The sequence below is a fragment of the Haliotis rufescens genome, unplaced genomic scaffold (genome assembly GCF_023055435.1).
Source record: "Haliotis rufescens isolate VD_foot unplaced genomic scaffold, xgHalRufe1.0.p SCAF_8, whole genome shotgun sequence".
NCBI lineage: Eukaryota > Metazoa > Mollusca > Gastropoda > Lepetellida > Haliotidae > Haliotis > Haliotis rufescens.
The window spans coordinates 50460943-50484875 of NW_025964372.1; the positions used below are offsets into that span (position 1 = coordinate 50460943).

Consider the following 23933-nt stretch of genomic DNA (forward strand, 5'->3'; position numbering starts at 1 on the left):
ACCAAATCTCAAAATGCAAACTAAAACATATGCTTCAAAAGCCCCTAAAACAAGAGTCATCAGACAGATGACGTACTCCCATACACCCTTATAGAACCTAAAACAAACTGGTTGCCATGGAAACGTAAAAAATAAAAATTTCTAAAATTTCCAAATAGCAAAAGGCACCACTTCAGTGTGTGACTGTATACTTGCCAAGTTTCAATCAAATACACTGAATGGTTTTCTAGTTTAGGCCCATAAAAGGAAATGATTACGGACGGACAGATGGACAGACAGACTGGCTGATCGCTATATCCCCCGTGCATTATATGCCGGAGGTGGGGGATAAAACGTAAAGACTCATCATATTGACAGGGTAATAATTACAGGTACAAACAGGTAACACAAAACTAAAAGCGCACGTTAAATCTCCAAAAGTAAAAAAGGGAAAAAGATCTGGCAAGACCAAAACACTCTCTCTAAAGCCATCTTGGCTATTAGTACGTGAACTCATCCGAAGTCACTGCAAAGGGTTAGACCCTCCCTGTACGGTAAAACCTCCCCAAGTTGACACTACTTTAACATCAGAAGTCACTGCAAATGGTTAGACCCTCCCTGTACGTTAAAAACTCCCAAAGTTGACACTACTTTAACATCAGAAGTCACTAAAAAGGAAAGCCCAACCCTACTACGACCAGTAGCTGTAACTAAAATTCAAACAACCTGGGCCAGCTGGGCCCATATATACACTGAACCACATATATCCAAGAATCCTATCAACAACACTGCTGGTTATGGGATCCATATGCATAGCTCCACACCCTAAGCACATTCGGTTCGCCTACCTGATGGTCAGTCAGTATTCACGGCTGAATTGGAGGCAATTCATCATGCACTCAAACTCATACCAGAACTCCCGTAAGCAAAGACAGTCGTCCTATCAGACTCGTTAAGTGCACTTCAAGCCGTAAGGGGCAGAAACTCAAACTCCATGCCAAACATAGTAAATGTTATTCTACACGTATATACAAAACTATCGGACCAAGGACAACAGGTGGGGCTGTGTTGGATCCCCTCTCACATAGATATTCATGAAAATGAAAATGCAGACACAATGGCGAAGCTAGCTCCAGAGAAAGCGGAGATACAGACTATTTCTATACAGCCGAAACTGGAGATAAAAATCAAAATCAAAGCCTTCATAGCCCAAAGATGGCTAGCCCAATGGAACGCAAGTAAGATCGGCAGATGGCTAAACAAAACTCAACCCAAGATGCACCAAATGCCATACTCATACTCAAATGAAAGGAAAGTTGAAATTGCCATCTCACGCCTCATACTCGCTCACAAAAAGCACAATGACAAGGTGTGTCCATCTTGCAATCAGCCTGAATCAATTGCTCACGTGCTACTAGAATGTCAAGACCATGCCCCAGCCCGGGCTCGGCTGAAACAAGAATTGCAGTTAGATCCGCTATCTGTCTTAGATCTCTTTAAATCGCCTGTTGATTTTGACAACCCGGGGCAAGTCGGACCGATCACAAGCCAAACACTTCTGATAGAGACTATGTTGAGAATGTAGAGGGAAAAGGGCTTCACTTTGAGCAACGAGTTTTCTTTATTTCCTTATGCAGTAGCGAAGGCCAAACTTATGTTTAATATCTTATGTTCACAAACATGTGTATATGCGGTGGGCTCCTTTGCAGATTATCTTCATACTAAACACGAAACAAAATTTAAAATCTTCATATAGGTTTTAAATCGTTCTGCTCATATAATTCATCAGTTTCAAATTTCCTTTCATTACTGCTCCTCTGCTGTGGAGATGTTCATCTTAACCCTGGCCCCTTAATAGGCACAGATTCAAAGATCACTCAGAAGCATTAAGCTTAGATGTTCTTAGAACCATGTACATGTGGCGCTGTCCGGGGTAGGCACTACCAGTGATCAGAAAATTTACAATGAAACAAATTGTAAGACATTATAAAGACAGAAGATACAATTCAAAATTGGTAATGTTTTACTAAAAGAATAATCATGTCTCCCCAGAATATCTTTGTAGGCTTATTCCTAATACAGTTTCGGTAAACACAACTTATAACTTAAGGGATGAAACTAATCTTCAGTGAAGTGTAAAACAAAAGCTTATGCAGACTCATTTATATTGATCAGGTGATAGTAGGCCAAATCACTTGTCACTCAGATCCATCTTTTGAGAGAAAGATGAAGTTGTGAAAATCCTTGTCACAATACGTGTCAAAATATGAGTCTGTGACTGTCCAGAGAAAGCTGTATATAGTAGACTGACTTAGTGTTTGTGTTAGTATAGAAGCTTGCCCTCTCAAAGAAAGACAAAAGAATACTCTCGACCCTCACAATAAACAAAAGAACTGATCAGCCCAAGTTCAGCTTGGAGCAATCAGGCTGGAAACTTGTACCGTACATGATCTAATAAAATACAGCATTTGCACTGTCTAAAACCAATACCATATATAAACAGATAAATTATAAAAATGACACTGCCACAAAAACAGCAACCTTCACCATCTGCACAATATTTTAGTTAGGAAGAGTTTACGTAACGTAATAAAAGAGCCGACACGCGTCACTCAGCATTCACAAACTCTGCTTGACCCTATTGTTATCAGTGGACGCAGACGTGGAAACTGCGGGTAAATATTAAGAAGACAAAGGTTTTACACTTCAGACCTCGGAATACGTCTCAGCACAACGGAAGTTTTCATTGTGGTGACAATGACATAGATTACGCCGGCAGCTACAGTTATCTGGGACTCTGGTTGCACGTGCATTGTGATATGCAGCATGCTGTTAGAGAACTCGTGAAGTCTGCGTCACGTGCCCTTGGATATTTAAGCCACAAGTACTTCTCGTGCGGAGATATGCACTATGACGTATTTACTAAGCTGTACGACAACATTGTTCAACCAGTCTTGATGTATTGTTCTGGATTATGTAAATATCCACAGGTATATAGTGTGCAACATAGAGCATGTCGTATTTTCCTTGGAGTACAAAGTAATACATGAAATCTCGCTGTGCGGGGCGACATGGGATGGACTGACCCACATTTGAAACTTTACTTAGAAACAGCTCGTCTATGGTGCAAGCTTGAACGTCTTCCCGTGCAGGGTCTTACATATAAGATACACAAATGGTTCATGCAGTGTGGTAATTCATTCGATAAAAGAGTTCAACGAATTTTTGATAAATATGGACTTTTAGATATTTAAAGATGTAACGAAAAGAGCCCAAGATGGGTTTTATCTCGGATAGAACTTTCATTCAAGTCAAACGATAATGACACCTGGCTTCAATCCTTGGAAACTAAACCGAAAATGAGAACCTACAGAACATTTAAAACAGCTATTTATACAGAGCCTTATGTCCTCCTTCCCCGTTATAAAAGGTCGGTTTTATCATCTTTAAGATGCGGTTCAATGAAGTTCGAGATTGAATTGGGACGTTATTCTAATCCTCCTGTGCCAGTTAACCAACGTTTTTGTAAATATTGCCCTGGATGTGTAGAAGATGAAACTCACTTTCTTCTCCACTGCTCACTTTTTGATAATATTAGTGTTACCCACCTTCCACAAGTATTTAACCCTACAAATGGCAACTTAAATAATAATATTGAGCTTGTATATATTCTAAATGATTATAATATTATTTCAACACTAGGTAGTATGTGCTACAAAATGGCTGTTCGAAGAAAATCTCACTACCCATAACACCATATATATTTATACTGCTTTTTATATGTTTTAACTCAATTTGTTTTACTATGCATTATGTATGGTCTCTTATAACCCACATCGTGGGTGGCAGAGGTACTTTATAGTGTATGAGGGGTGTTCATTAAAGATTTCCCCTGACCCACTTCCGATGGACCTAGTGGAATGAAACTTGGCAAAGGTATTAGTCTCTCTCCACATAGGAGTGAGTGAGTGAGTGAGTGAGGTAATACTTTACGTCACATCAGCAATATTTCAGCCATATCGTGACGAGAAGTTAGACATGAAATATGCAAATATTTAAACGTTATCTGTCATCGAAGGACAGTATGAGAACTAGAATATCACAGATAAGATTTAAAAATAGTTGCGGAACATTTAAAAGCATTAAGTATTAAGGAACAACACAATATAAAAATGGGCTAGAGATCGTCAGTAACTAAAGGGAGATCACCACACCAGGGACCATGGGGACTTACAGTACCTTTGCTTCCTGCATGGACCTCCACATAGGAACCAACAAGAGTTACACACTTCTCCCATCGTTTTTTGCAACTATAGAGACCTCGTTTGTAAAAGGCCTCATTTTGCGTCTCAAACCAGGACTTGACTTCAGAAATCAGTGTTTCATCATCTGTGAAACGTTTTCCCTTCAAAAATGACTTCATGTTTCATCCTGTGTGATAAGTCTGTCAAAAATGTTCGCCTGTTTTCTTTGGCACATGTCCAAAAGATCATTTGAGCAATTGACTCGTTCCTGCTTTTGGAAAGGTGTGAGCAACCTGGGAATCCATCGTGCAGACACCTTATGCATGTTCAAATTGTCATGGATGATTTTTTTTCCACAGACCCAATGAACTGCATTGGCCCCATGTTTTACAGATAATGGAAGTTGGCTGCTTTGGACCTGTTGCGAAAATATACACCAATCTCCGTCATAAGTTTACTGAACCAAATTAAAAATTTCACAATCCTAAAATTTCAACATTTTGACCAGTTATCATTGTGGGCCCTTACTGTGTATTTAAACACTAATGGCCACGTATTGTCTTCAGATAACACCCGTTTTTGTGCAGGTGAATCGATCAAAATCATGTGCACAGCACTGTAGTGGCAAAAGTGTTTTTTCACATGCAACTGGTCACGTGGCAATAATACCGCACATGTTTTCAGCCATACTTGTTAGCAGTCATTAACAAAAAAAGAAAAACACAAGATTTAATCTTCGATTTGCTGATGGTAGGGCGAGGGTGTGGAGGCGCCGTCATGAACGTTACGCCCAGTGTTGTGTACAGGAAGTTGACAGATTTCGAGGCGGAAGTGTCATGGTGGAGGGTGCTTTCTGTGGCAATGCACGTTCCAGGCTTCTTCTCATCCGTGGCAACCTCAACGCTGCTGTTTACCGCGACCAGGTACTGGCACCAGAAATTCTGCCTTTTATGGCAGCACATAGACCCGTGTTTCCAACACGACAATGCCAGACCCCACGCAGCAATTTTGACAAGGAATTTCCTTCAGAATGCGGGAGTCAACGTCATGGACTGGCCGTCAAGGTCTCCCGACCTCAATCCCATCGAACACGTCTGGGATGCTCTTGGCAGAAGTCTGCTTACTCTCCAGAACCAACCACAGAATTTGCAAGATCTTGGCACCATTTCGCAGCAACAATGGCGTCGTCTTCCCAAGCATGTGTTCACAAGCATCACAAGGCCCATGCGGAGGCGTTGTGTGGCAGTTGTCAACGCACATGGTGGCCCAACACGCTACTGAACTTGTGTGCAATCAGATTCTCGTGCTTGGGACTTATGATTTAAACTGTTGATGTCATACCGAATACCGTAGGTGCTTGGAACAAATTATGGTTACCACCGTTAATCAAAATCCTTCTTTGGACATTAATGATTAAAACTTACCTTCTCTGATACATTTGTCCGTTGAATATCAGATATGGGATTACTTTTTAAAATGTGAAGTTTTTAATTTGACTCAGTATATATGGTTATCACAGACTGTACAAAACACATTATTGGTAAAAGAACAAGTTAAGCTCGTTTCACTAGACCAGTTTAAACAATATTGGAGTATGTTTATTTGAATTTCTTCGAAAGCGGATGCTTATTTACCATTTAAACATGATCTCATTTTAGAACCATATTTATTATCACTCCCCTACAATCCCCGCATTTGGCGGTTACAATATTTGTCCACTCGGTTAAGAACAACACATCACAGGCTAGAAATTGAAACTGGAAGATGGAATAATGTATATAGGAATGATAGACTGTGCTCACTTTGTAACACTGCAATTGGGGATGAATTTCAGTTTGTATTATGTTGTAATGAATTACAGGATCTCTGTCAATTTTGAGCTATACACAAATTTACCTATCTCATGAATTGTCTATATCAGCCATTACTTATAAAAGTTTGCAAATATATCAAAAGTTGATTGTCCTTACAGAAGTAAGTGCAAGATATTGTTTATTATAATGAATGTGTGTATATTTTCTAATGATGTTGATTGTTATCTGAATGTGTTCCCGTAGAGTGTATATACACGTTTCCACATGTACGTAAGTATACCGTTCACCGACAGCATCATATTTATTCCACCGTGTATATATTATTTGTATTTGATTTTCTGTGAAATGAATGTTCTCTACATCACTGAGTGCTTTTGAGGGAAAAACATTGCTCTGTTCTGTTCTACAATGATTCGTCATGACTTTCGTGTTCCGTCCAGTCAACAACACCAAGCGAATATGAACAGCAGAAGCATTTGACTTCATTGCGAGTATCTCAGCTCTGGGTGTTCAAGCGACACTGAAAGCTGGTTAGGCCACGTAAGTGGCGCGGTGCGTCACTGTATCTTCTCGTCTCACATCACACTTTATCTGACATTACATCAAGACTTAGTCTAGCTTTCGTGTGAAGATCACTTTTCACCCTGTGTTCAGCCTTGGCCGGTCTCGGAAGCTTGACTACTGTTGCATATTTGAGAGTGTTGATTCTTGGTAATTTGGTTGTCCATAAGTATTTTATGGTAGTATTGCAAACCTTTCCTGGTTTTTATCCCACGCCACGAAGTGGAAGGTGGATATAGAATGGGTGCCGTCCGTCCGTCCGTCCGTCCTTCCATCCGTCCTTCCGTCAGTCCGTCACATTTCGTTTCCGGAGCAGAACACATAAACCATGAGATATATCTAAACCAAACTTGGCACATGGTTAGGTCTGTTGGTGAACTGGTGCCTTTTGATAGTTTGGGATTTTTGAAAAAATATTTTTCGAGTTTCCATGGCAACGACTTTGACTTAGACGGAAAATGGCGTAAGTGTTCGTTTCCGGAGCAAGTCTTGAAAGCCGTACAAAATTTCTTCTCCAAATTTGGCACATAAATAGCTATGGAGGCAAACTGGTGTCTTTTGATTGTTTGGGATTTTTTAAAAATATATTACTCGAGTTTCCCTGGCAACGACTTTGACTTAGACTGAAAATCACAAACTTAGCACAGATCGTGAAAACCGTAGAATATTTCTTCACCAAACTTGGCACTTAGATAGGTCTAGTGCTGAAATGGTGCCTTTTGATACTTTAGGATTTTGAAAAAAAATATTTTCGAGTTTCCCTGGCAACCACTTTGGCTTAGATTGAAAATCACCAAACATGGCCCAGATCTTGAAAACCGTACAATATTTCTTCACCAAACTTGGCATATAAATAGGTCTAGTGGTAAACTGGTGCCTTTTGATAGTTTGGGAGTTTTTACAAATATATCAAATTATGATATGGGGCGCCAGTTTTTCAGGTTTTGTTTTGGTTTATTAACCTTTGGTACACACGTAATTAGTCTTCGTTTTTGTGAGATGGGTAGTTCACCAGTTCTGTATGCAAAATTAAGAGATCATATTAAGTATTTACCTATATCATTCCAGGAGAATTTTAAGAATTCCTCAGTAAACCCGTCTGGTCCCGGACCTTTCCCATTTTTCAGACATTTAACAGCTTCGAGGACCACATCATAATTCAGTTCGCCTTCAAGTTTGTGAGACAACTCACTAAATAGTTTTTTAAACTTTAAATTTACCAAGTAGGGTTTCCAAGTGAATACTTGACACGTCGTGATAAGATTAGTGTTTACCATAAAACTTGCTTACATCCTTTAAAAAATCGGCCTGTTGGTTTATAATGTTACCTTGGTTATCTTCTATTCGATTTATCGTCTTATTGGGGTAGTTTCTAGATTCTAAACTTAGGAAATGTTTCTATGGTTTTTCGCCACGTTGCATTAGATATAACCATTACTCTCTGACTTCTAAGTTTTGTTATTTCTTCTAACTCCTTGTAGAGAGAATTTATTTCACTAGGAATTGTCAGTTTGGTATCAGTTCCTTAGTTTTGTGTGTAATTTATGTTGTATTTCCATTTTCGACGTTTCACTTTTTTCTGATGCGATGAATATTGTATAGTTTAATAATAATAGTAATTATACAGTTGTTGATTTGATGACCAATATCCCATTTGTTGCTTGTTTGTTGGTTTCACACTCAATTCTTTCACGTACAGATGTTTGGGTTAACATATTGTTTTAATTTGGGAATCGACACGTAACAATCTCGTTTTATGACATCATTTTTCTTGTCCCACTTTCTTTTCCTTACTGTCCAAATCTTTCACTTTGCCTTCAAGGAATCAACTTTTATTTAGACTTTTTCTCTTTTTGTGTCTTGTATTTGTTCTTTTTTGTTCTTTTTTTTCCAAATTGATTTTTGACGTTTTGACATAAATTGCCACGAGCAACGTAATTTCAAGCAAAGTTCTATCCAGGATATGTCTTTCCTTGTTTCGGTTATTTTTATTTGGAACCGGTTTTTCTTTTTTTCTGATTTTGTTTATTACCCTTTTTTAAGTTCATTGTGTTTGGAAGTTGGATGGAGTTCCTCCAGTTTTGGAGCAGCAGAATACACGGAACAGTTGATGTCATGCAGAATCTGTATTGAGATGCAGAAATTATGCCACTTTATTCTGTGGAAATGATTGGTTATATTGTTTAAATGGCCTACGTTTCGGCAATACACACCGGCAATGCCATGTTGCGTTAGCCTAGCAACATAGTTACTGGGGTCATCGAGTGTGCTTTAACTCCTCTCAGGGGGCGGTCGGGTAGCCAAGTGATTAAAGCGTTCGCTCGTCACGCCGAAGACCCGGGTTCGATTCCCGACGTGGGTACAAAATGTGAAGCCCATTTCTGGTGTCCCTCACTGTAATATTGCTGGAATATTTCTAAAAGCGGCATAAAAGCACACTTACTCACTTAGTCCTCTCAGTGATCTATCATCTACGTGCAATGTCATGGAATATGTCGATCGCTGTTGAGAGTTTTCAATATCTGTCCACTAAATATAGACTGCGGCGGTGCATTTTATAGAAAGCGCTAGTTTATGAAAGCACTTTTATTTTCAGTTTATTTTATATTTCGGTTTCAACTTAATTGAACTGTAATTATTATAACTAATATATACATTTTATTTTTTCGATTCATTACTCTCCATTACTAAGCACAGGAATGCAGTTTATTAGGAATATAATTTTGATGCTGCACACATCCAAATGTCGCCGGTCCGAACACCATATCTACCGTGGGACATCTTTTGCAATAAATCAATTAGGCTTGTGGTCTCCGGTTTTTGTGGCTCTGGTTCTGGCTTCACTGATCGTCTACCCCCAGGATTACTTCATTGTGTTTGGGTAGGTTATACCCCGAACTCTATCCTTAGCCCTTGGATCCCCTTTACCATCAACCACCCCTTTACGATCATTAAGTTTAAGTACCCGAATAGTGATACCCGGTTACGTACCCGCATAGTAGTGGCCGGTTATTGTGGCTCCTGGTTCACCGACCTTCCTTTCTTAGGCTCAGTTCATTGTGTGAAGGTAGGTCCCCCAAACTCTATCCTAAGTCCTTGGATCGCCTTGACGAGTAATCGCCCCTTCACGATCGTAAGGGTTAGGTACCCGTTTAGTGGTTGTTAGATACTTTAGCGACTCCTAATATTCTTCACACAAAAACGTCGAGAAAACAGGATGACATCGTTTGGTGTTGAATACTTTTGGCTACGTAAACTGTCCTGTAACATCCACACAAGCCACTCTCACCCGCTAGATTTGGTCAGTAATGATTAAAAAGCGGACTCACCCTTGTGGCGTCACTAGCCATGCTTATGTCTTTCTAGTTTCTTACTATGATCCAAAATATCCTTACAGTGTCACCTCCCACACTTTTCTGTCACTAAATCATAATTACGAATGATTAAATACCATGTCATTCCTTCACGCCTTCAGTTTGCACCATATACGCTCATTCCTCACCTCTCGGTATCTTGTAGATTACGAATGGGACGAGTGTGCCAAATGTCATCAGGATCACTCGTAATTTTCCGTAGACTAAAATCAAGACATTCGTGACCAACGTCAACTTATTCCGGGACAATGCGAATAGCGACTTGTGCCCTTCTCGTGACCATTTATGCGGATGGGCTCCGGGTTAATGCAAACGGGCATAGCTAAAAGAATTGTCAACTCGTTGCATAATGATTCACGTATATTTCCCCCATGTCATATATCCCAGATGTTATTTAAAACACACCGGGCGGTATTTATACAGCAGGATTGAACACATATATATGGGTTTCCACGCTCAATTTATTATGTTCGTTAAAATCATCCTTATTATTATTATTATTATTATTATTATTATTAGACCCCTGATTTCATGTTCACACTAGCCGTGGTGTTAACACGTTGTCCCATGAAGGGTGTTCAAAGTGTTCACATTTATCAAATGGAACTATAACTCTGGAGTGTTGATTGTGTTATATCAGTACGTGGAACAGGTCAAACTTGTGTAGCCGAAACGTAGACTGATTGCGACCTGTTTTTGCCCCGATAATTCAAATTCTACATCAGTTAACTTTTCTTATCGCCACGATCAGAAGCACCCTGTGTGAGATATATAGAGGATTCATCACGAGTGTTTTTTTAATATGGGAAATATCAACCGAGTCTTAGTTAATCGGTATTTGCCGAGCCTTTGGCGAGGCAAATACCGATTAACGGGACGAGGTTGATATTTCCCATATTAAAAAACACGAGTGATGAATTCTATTTATCATTTTCACATTTTTGCTTCCCAATTAAGGAATAATTGCATTAAACATTAACATCAGCAACTTGTCGAAATCTTACGTATAGATCGTGCGTAGTGATACATGTTTTCCATAGCCGTGTTAACCAAAATAAACAACCTCTTAACTCCTTTATGGCATATTCCTTCGCTGAGAAAAAAAGTTCCTCGGATTATTTTAAACAAAATACTTGAACAGACTTTTGCAGAATAATTGAAATAATGTCTCCAACATCAAAGGTATCCATGTTGTTTGTAAACACCTACTCACGTGCACCGGCGAAAAAAGTCCCACTTCCGGTTATCTAATTTGCATATCTAATTTGCATATTTATGTCATTGGGGTATGACATACATGTTTTTATGTCATAAGCTTATGTCATGGATAAATGCTTTAGTTAAATGATAAACAATAACATGTGTCTGTTGTTCAACGCCGCGCTCACCAATATTCCAGCTATATGACGGCGTTCTGTAAATAATCGAGTCAATAATCAGACAATCCAGTGATTGACATCCTGGGCATCGATCCTCGCGACTGGGATACGATGACAAGACAGCGAGCCTGACCACCCGATCCCGTCAGTCGCCTCTTACAACAAGCATAGTCGCCTTTTACGGCAAGCATAGTCGCCTTTTACGGCAAGCATAGTCGCCTTTTACGGCAAGCATACTCGCCTTTTACGGCAAGCATAGTCGCCTTTTACAGCAAGCATAGTCGCCTTTTACGGCAAGCATAGTCGCCTTTTACAGCAAGCATAGTCGCCTTTTACAGCAAGCATAGTCGCCTTTTACAGCAAGCATAGTCGCCTTTTACAGCAAGCATAGTCGCCTTTTACAACAAGCATGGTCGCCTTTTACGGCAAGCATAGTCGCCTCTTACAACAAGCATAGTCGCCTCTTACAACAAGCATAGTCGCCTCTTACAACAAGCATAGTCGCCTTTTACGGCAAGCATGGGTTGCTGAAGACCTATAATAACAGGTAGGAGGAATTGATGAAGGGATACGCTACCAGTCAAGTGAGCCTTGTCACGAATTATGTCAGCTACAGCTTTCCCCTCCCATTTCTCTTCATGGTCGACCGTGGACATTTCGTTAAAAACAAAACGACGCATGGTCTATTGATTATTCTCTTTCATGTTTTGTCCTACTAGGGTTTCAACTCTCATTGATCACATGGGCGGTTGAGTTAACGGGCCACATCCAGTTCAGCTGTAAGTATGGAGTTTGGAGTTTACACCCTTTTGTATAGAGTGTCGGTTACAGTATAGTATAGCGGCTTCTTGTAGGAAGAACACACGTGGCTCGGCCGGGTCGATTACCTTGTCTGCCTAACGCTGAAGGGTGGGTGGCAGGACTAAATCTGCACCCTGTTCAGATGTGTGGTTGGGAGCCACAAGGACATGACAATGCTGCACACGTTGTTATCATTTGTGACTATTGACGATGGCGCCACCTGTGCTCGCTATCATTTTGTCAATATCCTGATTGCCAGTTAATATCACACGCATGAATGTAACTAGTTGTGTCACAAAAAGCCACGGATTCCAGTTGGTGTTTTACAGCGTGAGCTGCCTTCTGCACTTTAGATCGAACTGAGGGATATCAAGTCAAGACAGTATGCGGCTCAGTAAGTAATATTGACAGTAGTAGTACTCAAACGTTTGTTATTTCCCATTCTTCAGATGAAGCGTTTTGTTTATAGATTTTTAGTGAGTGAGTTGGGTTTAACGCCGCTTTTAACATTATTCCAGTTATATCACGGCGTGTCAACTTAATGTGGGAGGAAAGCCCGAAGTGATGCAGGTCTCAGACATTTACCACTTCGGTGAAATCCATGAGCACGGGTTAGCGCTGACAAAACATAATCGGGGCGAACCGGGATTCGAACTCACAATCATAGGTTTCTGGCGTGCCAAAGGGACGCAACTCTGCACAGCGAATCGCGGCGCCTTAAACGACTGGGCCACCCGTGCCCCCTCGCCCAGGTGAACACTACCAAGCTGACTGTCGTTTATTTCCCGATGAACGTCAGTATATCACGTGATTTCGTTGTCAATCGAGCGGAGACATACAGAAATACTTTAGGGGGATTCCTCAATGTCTAAACATAACATTAAAAATCATTTGGGAAAACTGAGAGCGACATCGATTCAAGCTATGAATGATGAAGGCTTTGAAGCCAGACGGATCATGTATATGTCGGGTCACCGAAATGAAGCATCCATTCGAAGCCATAACAGAATGCTCGACTTACCAAACGAAATCACTGAGCTCCCCACTGCCGTGTATTGCTTCGGGAAATCCAACCGCGCCGCCTCAAGCGGTAATCCCCGTCATCAGCAGCCGTAGTATGACTCAAACACCCCAAAAGTTCACAGAACGATGATATCAATCCATTTTCAGCTTCAGTCGGGTCTGGATTTCTTTCCAATGCTAACTTTACTTGGTGCAACTTTTATAAATGGCATTGCCGTAGCCGCCATTTTCTGCCGTTTGTAAAACTAAGGGATGTCACTCCAGATGATATGTTTGGGACAGAAGACGTCACGACCCTCAGCGTTCATATAGTTCGCTTTAAATAATTAAAGTTTGATGTTTAATAGATTGTTTTGCTATGGTCTATGTATCTGTCAATATGAGGATTGAAGTTATATTTTTTGACGTGTATCAGCTGATGAAGACAGTGCCTCAGTCACGTGAGCAAATTTACCATGATGCGCGAATTTGCTCACAACATTCAAGGCTTCAGTAAATTGTTCCAAATATTTTATAGCAGATCTGCTGAGGACATTTCCAAGTCTGACGCATCAGGGAAAAAATTATGCAAATTCCTATTTTGACTTGTACCATATGTTCCCGTTTTTTTTAGATGAAAAATTGCCTTGCCTTTGCATGTGTTTGTGACGGGAGCCACTGATAGGACAGGATACGCTCACCTTTTCGGGAACACCTGGTATCATCACTATTTAATAGTGATTCACAAACACATGCTCGTGATATAGTCGGAATCGTACCATGGACTCTGCTTTATGCGGAGATTTCTGTTGGATATGGAAATGATTTTGTCGCTTTATTAACATATGCTTTGCTTTGCTGCTTTTATTGCTAACACGTTAAATCACAATAACTAAAGTTGACGTGTGTGACAAGCTTCTTTAATATCATACGCACGAACTCGTCTCTGCCGTTAATGGGATTATCAGGGATTTCAACGGGGACTGTTACAATCTATTGGATGACGCTATGCCCATATGAACACAGGCCCATTTCTGGATCCTGGACATGCAATATTATCTCGGGGGTTGACTGTGAGTATTGCTACTTAAGATTACGTACTGGGCTGAGAATGAGCATATTCTGTCACGTTGACATTGTGTTATGCATACGGGTTCAATATTTGCCCAGTTGATATTTATAAAGGGGGGTGGGGGTTGGGGGAGGGGTGGGTGGGTGGGTAATAAAGGTCTCATCTTCATCCACACCGAAGGGCAAGTGCACGTAGGCCACGTCCTGTTTGTTCGTCGTCTGTGAACATCTACTCCGAAATCACTGCACCTTTGAGATAGGAAACATGTTCCCACCAAGTTCTTGCGATATTCAATATGATCGCCACAGAAGCCATATTGAAAAAGCCACTGTAACCACTGGACAGCCATATTTGCAGAAAACGAAGTCAAATGTGGCAAACGCGTCCTGTGTTATGAGGCTAAATATACATATTCCGTACTTCTCTGTATTCAAATTTGACTTTTAAAATTCGTACTACCCCCAAACTCACATATGTTCTAATTTCTTCTGAAACTTTGAAAGGATGAGGGCATTGATGAAATACGTTTGTTCTCACAATTATAATGCCTGACTATATATGTTCCAGAAACATGTTTGCAATATGTCCGTCATGACAGCCATATTGGGAAACGTATTTGTGACTGTTAATCAGCATACTGTTGTTTCAAAATATATGAGAGTTTGTAAATATGTAGTCGGTAGTAGGGCTCAATTCTTATGATCCATGTTCGCGGTTTTGCAGATGTTAACCTTTACACTTCGACCATGCTCCTAAACTCTCTAACAATGCACATCCTTGAACTCCTCAGCAATCACTGGTCAGTTTCGGTACTTTGTCTAACTGCGTGTATCTGTGCTCCTGGTGTCAGTCACTAGATTGTCTGGTCCAGACTCGGTAACAGTCCGCCATCATGTCGCAGAAATATTGCCAAGACATAAAAAATAGCGAACTTGTGTCACTGAAACATGATAATATGAATACATGAGATTCTCGTATATTATCCAAGTCAAAGATTTTGAAGTAACAATGATTCATTAAACATTTCAGCAGCTGAAACCTTAACTGATAGTTAACTTTAACAAGTACTCATTTTGTCCACTATCCTCATGAAAGAAGTTCCAGTGTTGAACACATATCCACAATATTGAACCTGATGCGTTACATGCAATCGAATATATACTTAAAGCTAAAAACTAATGTTTTGTTGTGGCGGACCACACAATTTCGTGAAAATATCCCCAAATATCTTATGATCCCAATTTTTTTTTTCATTATATGTCGCGAACGTCGTGTACGAGAGATATATCTCACAATCGTGATATATTTGATCAAGCCGATCTGGTGGTTGGTTGGCTTGTTGTTTAACGCCGCACTCAGCAATATTCCAGCTATATGACGGCGGTCTGTAAATAATCGAGTCTGGACCAGACAATCCAGTTATTGGCATCATGAGCATCGATGTTATGCATCAACCAAATCAGCGAGCCTTACCACCCGATACCTTTAGTCGCCCCTTGCGATAACCATAGTCGCCTTTTATGGATGTGCACACTGCGTAAATATACAGTATGCACACCTATAAACCTCAAGACCGCCTCCGTGGTCTAGTGGTAGAGCGTCCGCCGGGAGAGCGGAAGGTCCGGGGTTCGATCCCCGGCCGCGTCATACCAAAAGACGTTGAAAGATGGTACATGTTGTTACCCTGTCTCGGGCTGGGCATTAAGGGGCTAAAACAAGGACTGGTCGGCTCGGAGTCAGTATACTGTGTCTCAGTGGGGTATTCATGTTAAACTGCGGCATGGTATCTCAGTGTGCTAGCACTATAAATCGGCATCAGTCAGGACTAGTACAAGCAGCCACACACACGTGCATATAAGTACAATAATCTTGGACGCGACGTTAAACCCAATTTCAACTCACCTATAAACCTCAACAAACGTATATACATTGAAGTCAGTTCTTAAACATATACTTATGTATGCATCAATAACTATACATCTGGGGGGGCACGGGTGGCCCAGTCGTCTGAGGCGCCGCGATTCGCTGTGCAGAGTTGCGTCCCTTGGGCACGCCAGAAACCTATGATTGTGGGTTCGAATTCCGGTTCGCCCGGATTATGTTTCTAGGTTTGTCAGCACCATACCCGTGCTCGTGGGCTTCACCGAAGTGGTAAACGTCTGAGACCTGCATCACTTCGGGCTTTCCTCCCACATTAAGCTGACACACCGTGATATAACTGGAATAGTGTTAAAAGCGGCGTTAATTAAACCCAACTCACTCACTCACTTACTATACATCTTACATTCGTAATTAATGCGACCTGAACTAAAAACATTTATGATTCCAGCTCACCTCTACAGGCTGGTTGGCCGACATTTCAAGGCATTGCTGATACTGGCCACTGTGTGCCTTGGTTTTTACCTGATACGATACTGGTTGGCGTCGGTGTCGTACAAACAAGCATTCAAATGGTTCTTCAAGTTGCGATATGGAGAGTACAGGGACCCATTTATAAACCAGCATCGATATGAATACATTCTGTCGCCTACAGTTTGCTCTCAACGAAACTTCAACATATTCATCACTGTACAATCAGGGCCAACAAATACGAAACGCAGACAAGTGATCCGGGCAAGCTACGGATCCCTCCATCGCTTCCATGGCCTTTCGATAGCTCTGGTGTTTATGCTTGGCAGTGTTAATGATTCCATCCTTCAAGAAAAGATAACCAGGGAATTTAGAGATCACAACGACATTGTGCAAGGCAACTCGTATGATGGTTACACCTTTCTCAACCGGAAACATATCATGGCCATGGACTGGTTCTTGAAGAACTGCCAGTCCGATTTTGTAGTGAAGCTAGATGACGACACGTTTGTTAATCCGTACCGTCTCGTTGATTACATGTCAAGTTTGAAGAAGCCCGTACCTAATATGATGTTTTGTAAAGTGATGAAAAATGAGATCCCAGTTCGTGAGCCGAGCTCCAAATGGCACACGCCATATTATCAGTACCCGTTTCAGAAGTTTCCGCCTTTTTGTTTAGGATTTGCTTATGTGACAACGCCTAAGGTTTGGGCGACCCTGTATGCAGCATCTGAAACTAACCGACCAATGGATATGGATGATGTTTATGTGAGCGCAGTGTTAGGAGCTTCCACAGGTCTCCAGTTGAAGGACATCGGAGACTTAATGTACGACTGTATCAAGCACCAGCGGACTGTGAATATGGAATCGTTGCGAAGGTCTGTACTTGTACTGGACAGATGGAACAACTGCGGGGATCAACCTTTTAAACACTGGGAGGACATAAAACAGTATTACAATGAGAAAAGCAGTGTTATTGGCTTCTGAACAAATGTCGTAAAAAAAGGCTTTAAGCAATACGGTCATCCATTCAGATACTTTAACATGAAAATGTGTTGTTTGACGAGGGTTGTCTTGTGATATCAGAATATGATCTTATATAAGCAACACATTTTTTTCAGTTTTAGGAACTTGACTGGCCGTCGCCCAAAAGGTTCTGTAAGTCCCCACGGTCCCTAGTTTTTAGCTCACCGGGTGCGAAGGACCAAGGTGAGCTTATGCCAAACCGTGGCGTCCGTCGTCCGTCGTCGGTACGTCAACAATTTATTCAAACGACTTCTTCTTCTAAACCACTAATTTGAAATTAACGAAATTTGACTGGAAGCATCCCAGGGTGGTGGGGATTCAAAATTGTACAAATGGTGGGGCTGAGGGGCGGGCCCAAATAGGGGTCATGTGGCTATATTGCTTTAAACTACTTCTTCTCTGGAACTAAGAGATATATATCAACCATATTCGGTTGGAAGCATTCTCCGGTGGTGAGGATTCCAATTTGTACAAATTGAGGGGCCTATCCCCCAAAAGGCTGAGGGGCGGCCCAAATAGGGGTCATTTGGCTATATTGCTTTAAACTACTTCTTCTCTGGAACTAAGAGATATATATCAACCATATTCGGTTGGAAGCATTCTCCGGTGGTGAGGATTCCAATTTGTACAAATTGAGGGGCCGATCCCCCAAAAGGCTGAGGGGCGGACCAAATAGGGGTCATTTGGCTATATTGCTTTAAACTACTTCTTCTCTTGAACTAAGAGATATATATCAACCATATTCGGTTGGAAGCATTCTCCGGTGGTGAGGATTCCAATTTGTACAAATTGAGGGGCCTATCCCCCAAAAGGCTGAGGGGCGGCCCAAATAGGGGTCATTTGGCTATATTGCTTTAAACTACTTCTTCTCTTGAACTAAGAGATATATATCAACCATATTCGGTTGGAAGCATTCTCCGGTGGTGAGGATTCCAATTTGTACAAATTGAGGGGCCGATCCCCCAAAAGGCTGAGGGGCGGCCCAAATAGGGGTCATGTGGCTATATTGCTTTAAACTACTTCTTCTCTTGAACTAAGAGATATATATCAACCATATTCGGTTGGAAGCATTCTCCGGTGGTGAGGATTCCAATTTGTACAAATTGAGGGGCCGATCCCCCAAAAGGCTGAGGGGCGGCCCAAATAGGGGTCATTTGGCTATATTGCTTTAAACTACTTCTTCTCTTGAACTAAGAGATATATATCAACCATATTCGGTTGGAAGCATTCTCCGGTGGTGAGGATTCCAATTTGTACAAATTGAGGGGCCGATCCCCCAAAAGGCTGAGGGGCGGCCCAAATAGGGGTCATGTGGCTATATTGCTTTAAACTACTTCTTCTCTTGAACTAAGAGATATATATCAACCATATTCGGTTGGAAGCATTCTCCGGTGGTGAGGATTCCAATTTGTACAAATTGAGGGGCCGATCCCCCAAAAGGCTGAGGGGCGGCCCAAATAGGGGTCATGTGGCTATATTGCTTTAAACTACTTCTTCTCTTGAACTAAGAGATATATATCAACCATATTCGGTTGGAAGCATTCTCCGGTGGTGAGGATTCCAATTTGTACAAATTGAGGGGCCGATCCCCCAAAAGGCTGAGGGGCGGCCCAAATAGGGGTCATGTGGCTATATTGCTTTAAACTACTTCTTCTCTTGAACTAAGAGATATATATCAACCATATTCGGTTGGAAGCATTCTCCGGTGGTGAGGATTCCAATTTGTACAAATTGAGGGGCCGATCCCCCAAAAGGCTGAGGGGCGGCCCAAATAGGGGTCATGTGGCTATATTGCTTTAAACTACTTCTTCTCTGGAACTAAGAGATATATATCAACCATATTCGGTTGGAAGCATTCTCCGGTGGTGAGGATTCCAATTTGTACAAATTGAGGGGCCGATCCCCCAAAAGGCTGAGGGGCGGCCCAAATAGGGGTCATGTGGCTATATTGCTTTAAACTACTTCTTCTCTGGAACTAAGAGATATATATCAACCATATTCGGTTGGAAGCATTCTCCGGTGGTGAGGATTCCAATTTGTACAAATTGAGGGGCCGATCCCCCAAAAGGCTGAGGAGCGGCCCAAATAGGGGTCATTTGGCCATATTGCTTTAAACTACTTCTTCTCTGGAACTAAGAGATATATATCAACCATATTCGGTTGGAAGCATTCTCCGGTGGTGAGGATTCCAATTTGTACAAATTGAGGGGCCGATCCCCCAAAAGGCTGAGGGGCGGCCCAAATAGGGGTCATTTGGCTATATTGCTTTAAACTACTTCTTCTCTGGAACTAAGAGATATATATGAACCATATTCGGTTGGAAGCATTCTCCGGTGGTGAGGATTCCAATTTGTACAAATTGAGGGGCCGATCCCCCAAAAGGCTGAGGGGCGGCCCAAATAGGGGTCATTTGGCTATATTGCTTTAAACTACTTCTTCTCTGGAACTAAGAGATATATATCAACCATATTCGGTTGGAAGCATTCTCCGGTGGTGAGGATTCCAATTTGTACAAATTGAGGGGCCGATCCCCCAAAAGGCTGAGGGGCGGCCCAAATAGGGGTCATTTGGCTATATTGCTTTAAACTACTTCTTCTCTGGAACTAAGAGATATATATCAACCATATTCGGTTGGAAGCATTCTCCGGTGGTGAGGATTCCAATTTGTACAAATTGAGGGGCCGATCCCCCAAAAGGCTGAGGGGCGGCCCAAATAGGGGTCATTTGGCTATATTGCTTTAAACTACTTCTTCTCTGGAACTAAGAGATATATATCAACCATATTCGGTTGGAAGCATTCTCCGGTGGTGAGGATTCCAATTTGTACAAATTGAGGGGCCGATCCCCCAAAAGGCTGAGGGGCGGCCCAAATAGGGGTCATTTGGCTATATTGCTTTAAACTACTTCTTCTCTGGAACTAAGAGATATATATCAACCATATTAGGTTGGAAGCATTCTCCGGTGGTGAGGATTCCAATTTGTACAAATTGAGGGGCCGATCCCCCAAAAGGCTGAGGGGCGGCCCAAATAGGGGTCATTTGGCTATATTGCTTTAAACTACTTCTTCTCTGGAACTAAGAGATATATATCAACCATATTCGGTTGGAAGCATTCTCCGGTGGTGAGGATTCCAATTTGTACAAATTGAGGGGCCGATCCCCCAAAAGGCTGAGGGGCGGCCCAAATAGGGGTCATTTGGCTATATTGCTTTAAACTACTTCTTCTCTGGAACTAAGAGATATATATCAACCATATTCGGTTGGAAGCATTCTCCGGTGGTGAGGATTCCAATTTGTACAAATTGAGGGGCCGATCCCCCAAAAGGCTGAGGGGCGGCCCAAATAGGGGTCATTTGGCTATATTGCTTTAAACTACTTCTTCTCTGGAACTAAGAGATATATATCAACCATATTAGGTTGGAAGCATTCTCCGGTGGTGAGGATTCCAATTTGTACAAATTGAGGGGCCGATCCCCCAAAAGGCTGAGGGGCGGCCCAAATAGGGGTCATTTGGCTATATTGCTTTAAACTACTTCTTCTCTGGAACTAAGAGATATATATCAACCATATTCGGTTGGAAGCATTCTCCGGTGGTGAGGATTCCAATTTGTACAAATTGAGGGGCCGATCCCCCAAAAGGCTGAGGGGCGGCCCAAATAGGGGTCATTTGGCTATATTGCTTTAAACTACTTCTTCTCTGGAACTAAGAGATATATATGAACCATATTCGGTTGGAAGCATTCTCCGGTGGTGAGGATTCCAATTTGTACAAATTGAGGGGCCGATCCCCCAAAAGGCTGAGGGGCGGCCCAAATAGGGGTCATTTGGCTATATTGCTTTAAACTACTTCTTCTCTGGAACTAAGAGATATATATCAACCATATTCGGTTGGAAGCATTCTCCGGTGGTGAGGATTCCAATTTGTACAAATTGAGGGGCCGATCCCCCAAAAGGCTGAGGGGCGGCCCAAATAGGGGTCATTTGGCTATATTGCTTTAAACTACTTCTTCTCTGGAACTAAGAGATATATATCAACCATATTCGGTTGGAAGCATTCTCCGGTGGTGAGGATTCCAATTTGTACAAATTGAGGGGCCGATCCCCCAAAAGGCTGAGGGGCGGCCCAAATAGGGGTCATTTGGCTATATTGCTTTAAACTACTTCTTCTCTGGAACTAAGAGATATATATCAACCATATTAGGTTGGAAGCATTCTCCGGTGGTGAGGATTCCAATTTGTACAAATTGAGGGGCCGATCCCCCAAAAGGCTGAGGGGCGGCCCAAATAGGGGTCATTTGGCTATATTGCTTTAAACTACTTCTTCTCTGGAACTAAGAGATATATATCAACCATATTCGGTTGGAAGCATTCTCCGGTGGTGAGGATTCCAATTTGTACAAATTGAGGGGCCGATCCCCCAAAAGGCTGAGGGGCGGCCCAAATAGGGGTCATTTGGCTATATTGCTTTAAACTACTTCTCTGGTACTAGTATGGAAGGAATCCCTTTGGCAAGTGTCATATAAGGTGTAGTTTTATCAATAGTATCATAAAAAGGTTGCCAGCCAGTGTAACATCATATGATGTCAGGTACTGGTTTGAAAAAACAAACATACTCCACAACCACTTTGTTGATGAGGGTGCGTGGGGAAGTGGAGAAGGAGGGAAAATGGTTTCTTCCTTCTAATGTCGACTTCTTGATGACTTGATGACTCAGTGTTATTTAGGCTGGTGCTGGTGTCAATACTGCATGATATAAATACTTTAAGTACTTATATAAGCTATCACAGTTTGGACGCGCCCTGGGAGAAATAATATTATTTGTGACAAATAACATTTCAAAATATCTCAAATGCGCCCGGTATTCTAAACAACAATTTGTAGCCATGTGAAAAACAAGTTTTAGTTATCTTTACAAATGTTCAACCAGTGATCAAGATGGCGCGACGATAAACGTTTAGACAAAAGGAATTGACCTCGTCCTAGATTCTTAAATTGATGTTACAGCTAACTTGTCACCTGTTAAAACAATACTTTGTGGCGATCTTTAATGCTTAGTCCTGGACGACTGGATGATTACACTGATGACAGTTTCAGACAAGTGACAGAAGATGTGAAAACACAACGCCATTTGAAAGTGGTCAGATGTATCAAATGTTATGTTTGGGATAACACTTTCTTAGTCAAGTACAGATTCTCGTACTTTGGGGGTTGATTCCCGTTGAATCTGAACTTTACTAGGAAAGTGTTGTCCCAAATATAACATTTGTCATAACAGATGATGATTTATTAACGGGACTAGTATCGGATGGTTTCGACAGACCTAGTTTTTCTCTGACTAACACATTTTGAAAATCTGTAATTGATATGTGTCGATTATTCAGTTTGCAAATTTTAAATGGTCGATGTGATACTGACAAAGAAAAGGGAGATTATACATTTGTTGGACATCATGGGTGCAGTGTCATTGGATCCTGTTTGTTATGTGAAGAAGTTCTGTCTTTCAAAATTATTTCAAGAAATGAATCAGAGCATCTCCCAATAACATTTAGTCTAATGCTGATTTATCAGAGACTGCAAGAGGTCCTTTTAGATGACAATATGATTTGCGCTAAGTATTCATGGAATGAAAAGAATTATCAGGATGTGGTACATATAGCCTTAAGAGATATTGATTACGGGATTAAACTATTCACGGATATCGTATTGCGTTCAGTTGATTGTATGAAGCTTACTGTAAGACCTTTGTCAGGTTTTAAAGATTGGTATGATGCTAAATGTGAATATCTTTTACTTGTCCTTGTATGTGCTTGTGACGGGTGCCATCGTGTGTGTGTGTGTGAGTGTTTGTTTGTTTGTTTGTTTGTTTGTTTGTTTGTTTGTTTGTTTGTTTGTGTGTGTGTGTGTGTGTGTGTGTGTGTGTGTGTGTGTGTGTGTGTGTGTGTGTGTGTGTGTGTGTGTGTGTGTGTGTGTTTGATATCTATGTCATGTTATATAGAGTGTCCTTTTACTTCCTTTCAGTGGTATTTGCAAAAAATGCATAATGATGTCACTTCCGCAGCCGCATCTCACGAGCTTGCAGACTGCGTATCAATGATATGATGTAATGTGTGCACTACAGACCAATCACCTTCGAGAATCCCCAGGACACAAACTTGAAGCATTGAGTGGAGTGTCACCGGGTGGTCATTTTGCTCATGTCAAGGTCTAGTGACCTCTCCATCCCCTGCTATATTTCCGACAGAGCTCGACAAGGTACAGGTGAGGTTGACTTCTCTGAGGACCGCGCACAGTATATTTATAATCCCCAGGCTTCATTAAATCGTTTACGATTAC

The 23933-nt window shown here is 41.5% G+C and overlaps 1 protein-coding gene across 1 annotated transcript; it reads left to right on the forward strand.

Moving 5' to 3' along the window:
- Positions 1-1096: 1096 nt before the first annotated feature.
- Positions 1097-17893, forward strand: LOC124152377 (beta-1,3-galactosyltransferase 5-like). Its single transcript, XM_048389857.1, has 2 exons — positions 1097-1217; positions 16556-17893. The coding sequence occupies exons 1-2, from the start codon at positions 1097-1099 to the stop codon at positions 17560-17562; spliced, it is 1128 nt and encodes a 375-aa protein (XP_048245814.1). The 3' UTR covers positions 17563-17893.
- The last annotated feature ends 6040 nt before the right edge of the window (positions 17894-23933 follow it).

Coding starts and splice junctions, on each gene's coding strand:
- LOC124152377 (XM_048389857.1), top strand. CDS start 1,097: ATGGCGAAGCTAGCTCCAGAGAAAGCGGAGATACAGACTATTTCTATA. Junction 1,218..16,555: donor GCTAGCCCAATGGAACGCAA/GTAAGATCGGCA, acceptor TTATGATTCCAG/CTCACCTCTACAGGCTGGTT.